Raw genomic sequence first — 12,521 nt, 5'->3', positions numbered from 1 at the left:
TCAAATTTTAAAAAGGGGTAAAAAAAAACTTTTCCTTTTGGGGGTTTTTTTTTAAAAAAAATTTTAATTTTTTTTTTTTTTTTTTTTTTTTTTTTTTTACCTTAAATGCAAAATTTATATGTTTATACAATTTTGACTTAATTACTTCTCTGAGTTTTGTTCTTTTAGTAAATGGAATTTTTTTAAGCCTGTTATTCCAGTTAATAATTAATGGATTGCTAAATATGTTTAGTATGTTAATAATTGATTCATCACAATTAATCTGATAAATTGTTCCAGTCCTAATTTCAAGCATCAAAAATCAAGCCAAAGTTATGAATAAAATTAAAATATATATATTAAAAAAAACACATTTCAATTAAATGTATATGACTGAAAATAGCAAAAAAAAAAGTAAGTATTTTAGAAATGAAATGGTCTGCAAAGGTGAATCTCAAAATTATTTTCTATTAATAAAAACGTGCTTCTGATCAAATATGCAAGTGCTTAAATTCCTCTGATGTATGTCTGGAAAACACCCCTAAAGATACATACATATATAAAACAGAATAATATTTATAAAAAATAAAACCAACTACTGCAGATTGTTGTTCCACGTCAGTGTCCGGTAAATATTTTGGATATTCCTACAGGGAAGCTGAACCAAGGAAGCCTTCTGGCCTCAAGGCCAACATAATAAAGTTAAAAACAGAACTAGACAGAAATATTTTTTTTTTACATTCACCAGCTTGTTATCCGCACCTGTTTTATGAGCTGCTTCTTTGACATCTGCAGACTGTCTCCTTTCTGTCTCCTGTTTCAAAATAAAAAGAAACGAAATGCATTAGAGATACTACTTAGACAATTCATTAAGACAAACAGAACAAACTGTGCATTAAAAGAAAAGTCCCCAGTGACACAGAAAAGCTAGTAGATTTGGTAGGTGAGATAAGTGTGTGAGAAACTGAATGCGTGAGTGGAATGTGTTATCCAGACACCTGAGTGAACACCTCTCGTTCAGCCAGCCAAAGTAAAAACAAAAAGAGAACAAACCCTTACATAGTGGAAACACTGGCTATGATTAATAGAGGATGAATTAGCTGGGGAAACAAACATCTTAGTAAAATAAAACCAGATAAATTAAAAAACAAAACAAAAAAAAAAACTGATTATTTAACTGAGACCTCCCAAACAACTTCTGCTTACCTTCCTTACTGGTCTGACGCCCCCTGATGCGAGCGACTGGGACGACCCTGGACGGGGTTTTTGAGGCGGCTTATGATCCTGCACTTCATGAGCTTCTGGCTTGGCCTCTGCCGAGGGCTCAGGATCCACCTTCTTACTTTCCTCCTCACAGCATTTTAAGCACACATACATCTGGTCCTCCTCCTCCATCTCGCGCACTTTGGCAAGGTCGAGGCCGACGCAGTCGCCATGGAACCAGTCATCACAACGCCCGCATCCGACCATGAACCTAAGCGAAGCATGAATGTGTTTAAAAAGATGATTCTCGGAAAAAAAAATATGCCTGAATTCAGGTATTGTACATGTCATATGTAGGTAGAGAGCAACACTCACATGTTATTATGGTGTTTTTTACACAACCCACAGCAGTTGTTTCCATCCCAGACGCTCTCAGTGTCAGCAGGCTGCTCCTCAACCGTTTCCTTCTTTGCAGGGGGGGCGTTATCTGGAACAAACAGCTCTGGCTCATCCAAAGAGATGCTCCTCGAATTCCTGCTTTTTTGTTTCTGGAAAATCTTTTCAGGCTTTTTGGCTTTCTCCTGTCCTCCATCTTGAGTTTTTAGAGAATTGCCTGGATGATGGTGGTGATGCTCAGCTTTTGAGATATTGTGAGGATTATTTTGCCTAGCTGCTCCCTGATGGTCGCCAGCGCGATTAGCCGCTACTGGTACCTTCTTTGCAGCCGAGCTGGGTGTACCTGGTGATTTTGGCTTCATTTTATCTTCCCCTCCACTGTGCAGCTTCTGAACTTTAGCAGCGGGCTCACTGTGTGTGTTCTCTACGTGCCTTTTCAAAGGAGAAGCATCTTGTTTGTCCTTCATAGACTTCATTTTGTGCAGGTCTTCTCTGGTTTTGGATGGCTTGTCTTGGGTCGTTTTATGCTCCTTATCCATGTGGCTTGTTTTGGATGAACCCAACTCCTTGTTCTTGTTTAGTGCTGCTCCTTGTTTAGGCTTCGGTGGTGTTTTGGCTGCAGTTTGAAGCTTTTCCTTACCATCAGTCTTATCTTCATCAGCTATATGTTTCTGAATGCTAAGTGGATGTTTGACACCGTCCTTTCCCTTGTGGAATGGCCTTTTCTTTTTTACTGGAATCTTCTTATCTTCGGGTTTCATCTCCTGCGTGGAGACGGTTTCTATTATTGTCCCGTTTGACGTCTGCACGTCGTTCGGGTTTACGTACGGGCCTAAACCGAGATTTGCATCATCAGATAAGCTCTTCTCCGTTACATCAACGGCCGACGCATTTTCTGGAGCTGGGGTTTCTTGCACTGGATTCTGTATGCAGACAGCACCTTCTGGCAAAATGGCCATGTCGATGTCGCCACCATAAGAGAAGCCGTCCTCGAAGGACGCCGGCTCACCCATGTCGAGGCTGTGCGTGTATGAGGGCCCGGGAAGCAACTCAATTTTAAATCCGCCAATTGTGACAGTGAGCCGTCTCAATTCGACTGTAGGATTCAACCACAGTCCACTGTCGAGATCGCTGATGTTAATGCGCCCCCCCAGAGTCAACTCTTTCTTCTGCTGTGCGCCTCTAACTCCTTTCTCAATGAGAAAAGACTTGCTGAGCCATTTGCCGCGTCTCCTTCCCGGTCGTCCTCTGATTAAGGTGTTCTTGGACATCCTTGGCTGTTTGACACTTCTATGATCTGAAGCAGAAGGAACACAAAACAAATATGACTCCTTGTCTTTTAAGCAAATTTCTACATGTTAAAAAGCTCTCTAATGACCAAACAGTTAAAGAACAAACTTTTCCCTGTGTGAAACCGTCCTCTGTGGGAAGGGTTTTCACAGCAGATTAGTTCATAAATTTGTAAACAATTTTCTCGCTGACTGTTATGAGCTGGACATAATATCTATATGCAGTTTTTCTAAAAGGATTAAATTAGCATCGGAGATGCACCAATCAGAGAGTTTGTGGTCTACCACTGAAATGGGGACCTGTTGATTTTAGCCTTTCCAATAAAGAAAATGTTTTCTGTCTACTGTCTTAATTAAAAAAAAAACATCAATAAGAGAAAGATGTATTTAAACTTGTGTGAACAAGTGGCAAATATTAATGCTTTATGCTCCGTGTCTGACGGAGGTTAAAAGTTCAAATAATAAAATAAAGCAGCGTTGCGTATCACAGCTAGGTTTTGTGTTGTTTGATGAAGCTCTCATATCTGGAGTTCTTCTGTTTTCTCAATAACTATTAGTGTAAAAATTTAACTAATTTCTACTAAATATTTGCATAAAAACAAACGTTTATTTTATAGACTCAAACGACGATGTTGAGCAGCAGACTGTCCATCGACAGCAGCCTTCCTTATCAAACCCCGTGTATATCTAAGCTTAAAAATAAACTACCAATTCTAAAACAAACAAACATCTATTGAAATAACTGAAGCAATCTACTATTTATCAGATCACTATGTACATTTTTTTTTTCCAGAGTCCAACAGCAAATTTTTAGTTTCCGGCCAGATGATCACCGCTCAATCATGAAATTTCTTTTTCTGATCACCAGATGATTTTTTTTGTTGCGTTTCCAATCAACATTTCACCTAACATTAAATGACTCCCTACTTACCGTAGTCTAAACTGTTGGGATGTTTCTTCTGCTTGCCAGTGATTTGTTTATCCTGTGAGGTCTCAGCAACATTCAGTTCACTAGAGAGGCCTGCAGATTCTGAATCCCTACGCGGACCTACAAAAACCAAAGAGGAAAGAATCTAGCTGCTCCTTATGCCGACGTAAAGCGCGAGTAAACTACAACTGAATTCTAAATGCTGACTTTTTGAATGACAGTGACAAATATTACTGACTTTTTATTGTGCTTAAAACAAAGTCTTGATCTACACATACTGCTGACAAGGCTTGGGCCTGTCAAAGATATCAAAATAGAATAATATTTACAAAAGCCCATTTCCAAAGTGCTTATATTTTCTAATATATTATTCGTAATGTAAAAAAAAAAAAAAGAGTATAGTATCAATTAATTCAGCTGAGCTCCTTTTCCACCTGCTGCTGCACAGTACAGGTCAGCTGGCTAAAGAAAGGCTACTAAACTTTTTCGCTCTCTTCCCTCTTGCAATAAAGGCAAATTTAGCAGCTTCTGAAAAAGACAAGCAGTCATGTGGTGTACAATAAAGGAGCTAAATCAATCACTCTTATTATGATAATACCATATTGAAACTACTTGGAAATGTATGAGTTCTGCTAAGTACCGGGCTGCAGGCTAACATTCCAATAAACCAACCAGCTAAAAGCAACCGGATATACTTGTGTTTCTCTATAAAAACAAAAAATGCAAAACAGTGCAATATTTTGCATGGTTACTTAAAAATGTTGACATTTTTTTCCCCCCTTTAATCTAGGTATTAAAATCAAAATAAACATATGTTATAGATGACATTATCACTGTAATAATCAATGTGTTTTCTTAGCTTCAGGAACAGTTGTTGCTTTTCTGTTTTGAACAAAAACAGAACAGCAGTCATGCAATGCAGTTTTGTTTCTTCGCCATTTTTTGCTACTGTGAAACTATTAATTTAACTCAACGTTATCAAACTGAGTCTCGCACCAGCAAGTGCTCGTGTGTTGATAAAACAAGGTCTACGTACACACAGCTGGTTACCATGAGGATCTTTCAAAAGCATCTCAGTGTTTGAACTCAGGTCAAACTGGCTTAAAAATTAACTAAGCAAAACCAGCAAAGAAAAAAAAATCTTTACAGATATGTTTATTAAACTTGTTTTTAAAGATTTCATAAAACGAGTGAGAATTCTACATTTTTGTTTTTAAAGGCACAAACCCAAAATCTAGACAAGATCATTTTTCTCAACTTTTTATTTTTTTTTTATTTTTTTATTTTTTGGCTTTGGACTTACTTGTTGAGCCAGCAATGTGAAAAGCAGGATCTTCATTTTCCAGCAGATTGAACTGAGTGCTTGCACATCCAAACATGGGGTCTTTGTCACTGAGCATGTTCTTTAGAGAGTCTTCCAGTTTGGATCCTGTCCCAAACTCATTACTGGCTTCACATTCCAAATTCTGATTCAATGTTACGGACTCATCCAACTGGTCACTGGGTATCAAATGGTTAAAGGTGTCCACAATATCCATGAATGCTGCTGCCTTCCTGAATCAAAACGGCAAACACACAGTATGAATAAGTGGCAGGAACTAAAATACTACATTCCTAATGTTAAGAAAACCGTCAACAAGGCTTTAATCATGTATATTATGAATACATACACATTTTTTTTTCCTTTTCCTTGTAAAAATCATACCTGATATTTGTTATTGTGATTTTGATTCAACAAAACCATGTTTGATTTGTGCAAAGATAGGTACATTGATTAAATTAAGCAAGTAGGCTGTTCCATAACATTGACAAATACATAGGTACCGAAAAGTAACTGATCGATTTGATATGTCAGTGTCTGCTTGTTGAACTTGTGTATATTGAAGATTTCATCATAATTTACACATTTATTTTCAGGATTTAACTACAAATTTTAATTAGAAAAGAAATGTCGAATGTTACTTTTGTTTTAAAGCAGAATGTTTTACATTTAACTGTGCAAATATTCCACAGCAAATATTACTTTTTTCTCTGAATAAAAGGTCTAAAGCAAGTCACGTAAAATGTAAATTAATCTAGTAGGACTTTCAAACACTGAACACAGTACAGTAAACACATAATCACGGTTTTATTTTAAAATTTTAATATCGTTTCTGCTGCAATTGTTTGCTTCAACATAAGAAGCAGGATGCATTTGCGAACTTTTGTAAGCAAATGAAAAAAAAAATTAAAATAAAAAAAAAAAAACTGAGGCAACCAAACTTTATGTTTTGCTACTGCGAGTTGCTCAACATCTGGCTAAACTTTCTCATGTTTACTAACAGAGATTGCAAACAACAATCTAAATACGAGTTGTGATATTTATCTGCGAATTCAACGTGAGAACTCTTAGTGGTCAATTTGTAAAATGGGCTAAACGTAAGGCGACGGATGACGTGTATCCAATATTTTCTGGTGAACAGCCGCAAAGACTACACATCATACAACAAGCCACATTTAAACAGCCTGTGCGCCATAAAACAAGACGGGAATCTGATTGGCTAAGGCTTGTTTTCATTAAGGCTAAGCTAAAATCCACCCATAAAATTTACAATCAAAACAATGCCTCACTGAATCAATTAAAGCGTGTTAGCAGGCTAGCAGGCTAGCACTGCAGGACAACAATCCGCTTTAGAACGCCATCATGGATGCTAGCATGCTTTACTTTTATGGGGAAAAAATATGCCCCTACAGTAAATCGCTGTCACAAACATTACCACCACTCTTTGCTTCAAAGACGTCGGGTGCCTTACAATTCAAAACATGGATTATTTATGACATATATTTTGAGCTAAACTTGGAGCTAAATCTCCGAAACGGCGGCAGCTAGGTAGCTTTAGCACAGGCCTTGGCTATCAAGTTTGTTTGTAGCCCGAATATTGATACGAGGCCGTTAGAAGATCTCGATCACGTGCATGTTGTGATAGACTTGCAGTTGGGTTATTGTGAATGATTGGTTTGTGTGTAGCAGACTCACCTCTCCTGTGCCGCAATAACGTTGCCCACTCGTATAAGGTTACATTCTAGCACAGCTGCACCCAGTAACTTCCTCTAACGGAGCCGTCATTCGTCCCGCTGCTGCAAAGCTCCTGACAGGCGACTACAGTGGTCACGTGGTTTCTGTTTACGGACAGCAAAGAAGCTCATTCTCCAAATATGAAGGGCATTATCCCTGTGTTACTTTGCGGCGTTACTATATTCAAAGTTATACTTTCAGTATATTTATATTGAAACTAATTGAAACTAAATAGTGTCGGTGTGGCGGGGTTGGCATGCACAGCTACAAACTTTAAGAAACAACAGTTTGGATAATCTAAAAGTGGGAATCTCTTGTCTGAATGGTTGAAATTAATGGATTAAAATAAACAGACTCCATTTGACATAGACATTAGTTATTTAGTAGAATTTTTCAGGTCAGATTTCTACCAATCCTATTGGACAGTGCCTTGTCTTAATACTTATTTTACTAATATCTTGTTTATGACATTTTTAAAAGCTTTTGTTGAGTATTAGAGCAATGGCTTCCAGTAAGGTCATTAGGTTTGGATAAATGAAATCAATCAATGTACTTTATAAATCCCAAAGGGAAATTCACATTTCAGGACAACCTGTCCAAGAACACATGGCATATTACAGAATCTCTTCCGTAGTTTACTTGAAAAAAAAAAATCTCTTAATTTAATACTGTGCTTGGGAGTTTTATTCCACAGTCAGCCCAGATACTTAAGTAAACTATTTCCCTTGTGTTTAGAAAGCTTGTATTTTAAATTTGTTGCAAAAATATACTACATAAAATAAACATAGCTATCAGAGGTATTGTTTTATTAATTTAAAAGATTGCTTTATCTAGTACGTTTTTAAATAAGAATTGGAAGTTTGGTCTTTATGTATGTAAAAGTTCACACATTCTCTATTTCTAGTTATGTATGATGTTAGAATGCCACTTCTGAAACATACAAAAGCTTAAGCATTACAAGGCTGACAGCAATGCTTATGACATTTGGAATTATAGGAATGCCAAAAAGTCCTCATGAGTCTATTTTACAAGATATGTTTTATTAGCACTGGACTCAAATATGTGTTTGACAATAAACAACTTAATGTGTGAAAATATTCTATGAAACACATATCAAGCAATCAATACATTAGTCAATTATAAACATACTTTTCATTAATATTTCTGAAATGAAAGGAAATCCATTTATTTTATTATTGTACACATATTTAATTATAGTCAGTTGTTCACTAATATGCACCGAGTGAAAGAAAAACACTTCTATAAAAGAGAACACACTACTTTTGAAATGCATGTTATTAACTATTAAAAAAAATAATAATTCAAAAACCCTTCTTCTACTGGGACAGTTTCTCATTCAGCCTCTCTTCTGGGTTAATGCCAAACCACAGCACACCGTCTGCAGCAGCAGCCCAAGCCATCCGCTCGGTGGTGAATGTTGCAGCCCACTGCCCTGATGGAGAAACTACAATTGTGCCACCTGCTCCTTGGACACGATCACCCATGTACTGCAGGGACAACCGTGAGGCATCTGCTACTGATTTTCCTGTGAGAGCAGAAAGAAAGTAAGAGAGAACATATTGCTTGAATAATTGTGTGGTTGTTTAATTGCACTAAAAGTTACGTGAAAAAAATTCTGTTTTATAAAGGACTGGCACAATCGAAAGTTTCACATTAAAAAAAAAAACAGTTCATAAACTGAAAATCACAGCAGTACAAAAAAGCACAGAAATTCATCCAACTAATGTTTGACTACAGGTAAAATCTTACTTTATGCAGTTTGTGTTTTGTTTTTTTTGTTTGTTTTTTTACCTTGTTCGACATGAGACAGGATGAGTCTGGCCAGAGTCACTTTAAGAATAGATTCTCCATGTCCAGTACATGATACAGCACCACTTGAGTTATTTGCATATCCTCCACAGCCTTATTTACAAGACAAACAAAAATAAGATATTTTTATTCTGTTTGCGCAGAATTTAATGACAGATTATTTTCATTAAAATGTTTAGTGAAAATAACCCAGAATTTCAAAATACGCCCTACCAATCACAGGAGAATCTCCAACTCTGCCAACCATTTTATTCCTGATGCCTCCAGTTGATGTTGCACATGCAACATTCCCAGCACAGTCCACAGCTACCGCCCCAACGGTATCATGAGCCCTTTCAATGAGAAAAGTTTGTTAACTAAAAAGTAAAACGTGCAGTCAGCATACATGCAGACAACTAATTTGGAGTTATCTGCCAGATTCAAGGGGATTTGTATGTTGGCCCCAAAGCAGCACAGCATATCAAGTTGCAATCGTCTTTGCAAATCGCAAAGGACAGATTTATTGCAATATTTTTAAGGCTACAGATCTGATTTGATATAAAGGACCTGTGGCTTTACTGAAAACAGAATAGACATCCATCGTATAAAAGTTGGATTGAACAGTGCATTAGAAAACTGCATACCATTTAGTGTTGAATTCTTCCATTACTCCTGCAAAGTATTTCTTGTGCTTTTCCCATTCCTTCTTCTCATATTCTGTCACCAGTTTATCAGTGGGAATGGCGTTGATGCCAATGCTTTCTGCAAACTGGTTTGCACCTTTGCCAGTCAGCATTATGTGGGATGTCTGAAAATTTCCACAGCTTATTACATACTAAAATTCAATTAGCTGATGATAATGTTTGAGTTTTTTTAATGTTTAATAAGCAAAAGTATTGAAAGAGTCCTCATCTATCACTAATACTATTTAACTTATGTTCTATTATATTTTTAAAGACAGAAAGAGAACAGAGCACAAGAATAAATAACAAAGTAGAACAAAAAGACCTTCTCCATGACAGCTCTAGCCAGGGACACAGGATTAGCGATGTTTTTTACACAAGACACCGCCCCGCTGGCAAGAGTCCTTCCATCCATAATAATGGCATCCAGCTCCACTTCTCCATCAATATTTAGTGTTGCTCCATACCCTAAAAGGAAAGGTTTGCAGATATTTTGTAATGTGTTCGTACAGAAAGAAAACATAACAAGATTTTTGCATGTTTTGGCTACTACTTCCTCAATTGTCCACCAGGTGGAGTTGCATGTTAACTCCATAATAAAACACTGTTGATATCCAGCTTTTGTGGTGTTTACCCAGATCTTTTACAATCTTTAAAGTCTCCAAACTTCTGAGGGATAACAGACACTAAAATGTTGAAGATGAATCTTGTGAAAAGGCCAAGAAGCACAAGCTAAGGAATATTACAAATAAAATTAAAATATTACTATCAACACCAGTAGATGGAGACAATGTTCTGATATATCTGGACCGCATAGTAAATGGGTATTGCCATTATAGATGAGTCTTTTAAAGTATTGTAAATTCAAACTAAGCTGCGTAAATTTATCTAGAAGTGACAAACGGCATTTTGTGCACCTGCGTTAAAAGTGGGGTTGTCTTCCAAAGCCCTCACAGCAGCCTCAACAGCATCCAGAGCACTCCCTCCACTTTTCAGGACTGAAGATCCATGGCGTGCTGCTGCTTTTACCCCAGAAACAGAGGCAGGGGCCATCTCATCTGGTATGGACCAGGCACCACCGTGAACAACTAACACTGCTGACATCATTAGAGTCCTGCAGGAAAACTGTAACACAGACAAGAATGTCAACATACTGCAAACATTTTCCTGACATTTAATGAGTTACTTTTATATAGCTATGTCTAAATTAAAACTAAACAAAAGAAAATTAAAAAAAAAAACATAATTATAATATATTATAATGCCTTTGACTGAAGGCCATAATAAACTAAATTTTAAGCTGACACTAAGAGCAACATTGAACTTTGAAATTTGAACTGAAGGTATGTCATTTATCAACAGATACCAGAAGGAGTTCCGTCCAAATAGGTAACCCATGTGTTTGAGTCAAGATGAAATAACATACAAGCGGGCAATAATATTTAACTGAGCATTTTACAGAGTGAAAGGATACTGGGGAGTGAACTTTTCTTTCTTCAGAAAATAAGAGTAGACGTAAAAAATAATCAGGCCCAACTCTGGCATGCTTTTGACTTATTTTGCATGCACCAACCACACACATTATAGAAGTTAGCATGTGATTCAACCTTTCAAAATTCAACCGTTCAGGAAAGTGGGACTGCCGTTCGTAAAGGAACCGAAAAGAAATTACAAATCGCATGTTAGCGTCAACTATTAAGAACAACAAAACTTTATTTAGCGAAAGTTTTATTTTTAAAAAAGATTTCCATACACACTAAAAGGCTTTGTGGAACGTAAGTAACTCTGAACAGATTACCTAAACGGAAATAATAAAAACATAAATGTATCTGCACACACTGTGAATGATTGAGGAATTTCTGTATAGCGGGTTTGAGTTATGAGCGCAAGTAAAATAAACAGCAGGACTAACTGAACAGTATGGCTAACTTTTACGGGGGGTTTGAAATCTCTTCAGTTTATAATACGTCTATCGTAAATGTGCAAATACAGACCATGAGAGATAAAAAAAAAAAAAGTATACCCCTCAATTTGTTATTTTTAACTCTTTTCGGGATTCAGACATTATGGGAGCGTAACCCCTCTTTCTCTGTGCAACTAGCTTAAATGTTGTTTTAAATGTATTGGTTCACTTTTTTTTGTCTCTGTACAGTGTGTACAGTGGATGACGTAGCGCTGATTTGGAGAGCACTTGGGAGTCTTAGCACTTGTTTTCTTTTCACTACGCACGGTTTGTGAAAGCATGTATTTCACAGAGTGATATTTCAGCGTTTCCCTACCTGTTATGACTTCCAACCTTCTTTCAGAAGAGACGGTCTCCCGACACCAAGAGTCAGCGAGGGGTGTTATGCAGAGAAACGCATGCCTGACGAGAATTGCATGACCCGTCGCGGGAACGCGCATCGCTATAAACTCTGGGATATTAGTGACAAAACGGACTGAAATATGACTGACGAAACAACCTTCAAAAATATTCGTAAAACTTTCATGTTTATTATCCATGTAAGGCCTAAAAGGTGTATTTTCTTTCGCAGATTATTTGAAGAAAATACGGTTTTGACACCTTTGCCGAGTCGTTTGAGTCGAATGTTTTACACTTAATATTCAAGCTCAAATTCAAAAAAAAAAAAAAACTTTATTAATCCCAAAGGGAAATGAAATGTCGTTGTGACTCATTAATTCTTCAAAGGGTTATTGTAGCTTGGAGATATCTCTTGTAGCGCGGTCTGTGTTACAGTAAATCTGAAGAAGCCTCTGCATTGCTATCCCTATAGCAGAACCTAAACAACTTCATAGATTCTGAAGATACGTTGTGTCAAGTAAATAAGTACTATTTAAAGGAAAAAGACAGCTAGAGAATAATGAGAAGATTTTTCTAAATGTAATAATTTGATCATTTGAATCTTTTCATTTTCAGATTGCATGTAACAGCTACAACAAGTGGTGTGAAGAACCAAGCTGACACAGACTCTTCCTAAAATTAGCTTGCGGAAAATACTAGAATAGTGTTTCTCAACCTTTTTCGGGCCAGCGCCCCCCTAGCCTGTATCCAGGTCCCTCACCACTCCCCACCAAAGAATTTGTAGGCTACTTTGCACTGACTATTATTTTATTATTAAAGTTACTATCACTAATGTAGTTACAGTTCTATCCATGTTTTAATGGATAGAACTATTTGA

The 12,521-nt window shown here is 36.9% G+C and overlaps 2 protein-coding genes across 5 annotated transcripts in view; both read right to left on the bottom strand.

Moving 5' to 3' along the window:
* The window catches only part of phf3 (PHD finger protein 3), a 17,357-nt gene extending 10,411 nt beyond the window's left edge, over window positions 1–6,946 (bottom strand). Inside the window, exons 1-6 of one of the 4 annotated variants that reach the window (XM_015049589.1) lie at window positions 6,812–6,946; window positions 5,099–5,349; window positions 3,799–3,915; window positions 1,558–2,875; window positions 1,186–1,453; window positions 742–793 (exon numbers count right to left, since the gene is read on the bottom strand). In XM_015049589.1, coding sequence (XP_014905075.1) covers window positions 742–793; window positions 1,186–1,453; window positions 1,558–2,875; window positions 3,799–3,915; window positions 5,099–5,333 — 1,990 coding nt within the window. In that variant the 5' untranslated portion in view covers window positions 5,334–5,349; window positions 6,812–6,946. The remainder of the gene's footprint in view (window positions 1–741; window positions 794–1,185; window positions 1,454–1,557; window positions 2,876–3,798; window positions 3,916–5,098; window positions 5,350–6,811) is intronic. The other 3 variants (XM_015049591.1, XM_015049590.1, XM_015049592.1) reach the window with 3 other exon arrangements.
* A 923-nt stretch (window positions 6,947–7,869) lies between these two features.
* Window positions 7,870–12,325, bottom strand: LOC106957972 (isoaspartyl peptidase/L-asparaginase). The gene is made up of 7 exons (XM_015049588.1): window positions 11,622–12,325; window positions 10,260–10,467; window positions 9,668–9,810; window positions 9,304–9,467; window positions 8,894–9,012; window positions 8,663–8,773; window positions 7,870–8,396 (listed from the first exon to the last, which is right to left on the bottom strand). The coding sequence occupies exons 2-7, from the start codon at window positions 10,447–10,449 to the stop codon at window positions 8,188–8,190; spliced, it is 936 nt and encodes a 311-aa protein (XP_014905074.1). The 5' UTR covers window positions 10,450–10,467; window positions 11,622–12,325; the 3' UTR covers window positions 7,870–8,187.
* Between the last annotated feature and the right edge of the window lie 196 nt (window positions 12,326–12,521).

This window comes from Poecilia latipinna, unplaced genomic scaffold (assembly GCF_001443285.1).
Source record: "Poecilia latipinna isolate Pla-1442-1.1 unplaced genomic scaffold, P_latipinna-1.0 Scaffold952, whole genome shotgun sequence".
NCBI classification, from domain to species: Eukaryota; Metazoa; Chordata; class Actinopteri; order Cyprinodontiformes; family Poeciliidae; genus Poecilia; species Poecilia latipinna.
The sequence above is the reverse complement of the archived record's forward strand: the minus strand, read 5'-3'. Positions and strand labels throughout refer to the sequence as shown.

Coding starts and splice junctions, on each gene's coding strand:
- LOC106957972 (XM_015049588.1), bottom strand. CDS start 10,449: ATGATGTCAGCAGTGTTAGTTGTTCACGGTGGTGCCTGGTCCATACCA. Junction 9,468..9,667: donor CTAGAGCTGTCATGGAGAAG/GTCTTTTTGTTC, acceptor GGAAATTTTCAG/ACATCCCACATAATGCTGAC. Junction 8,774..8,893: donor TGGAGATTCTCCTGTGATTG/GTAGGGCGTATT, acceptor CTTGTAAATAAG/GCTGTGGAGGATATGCAAAT.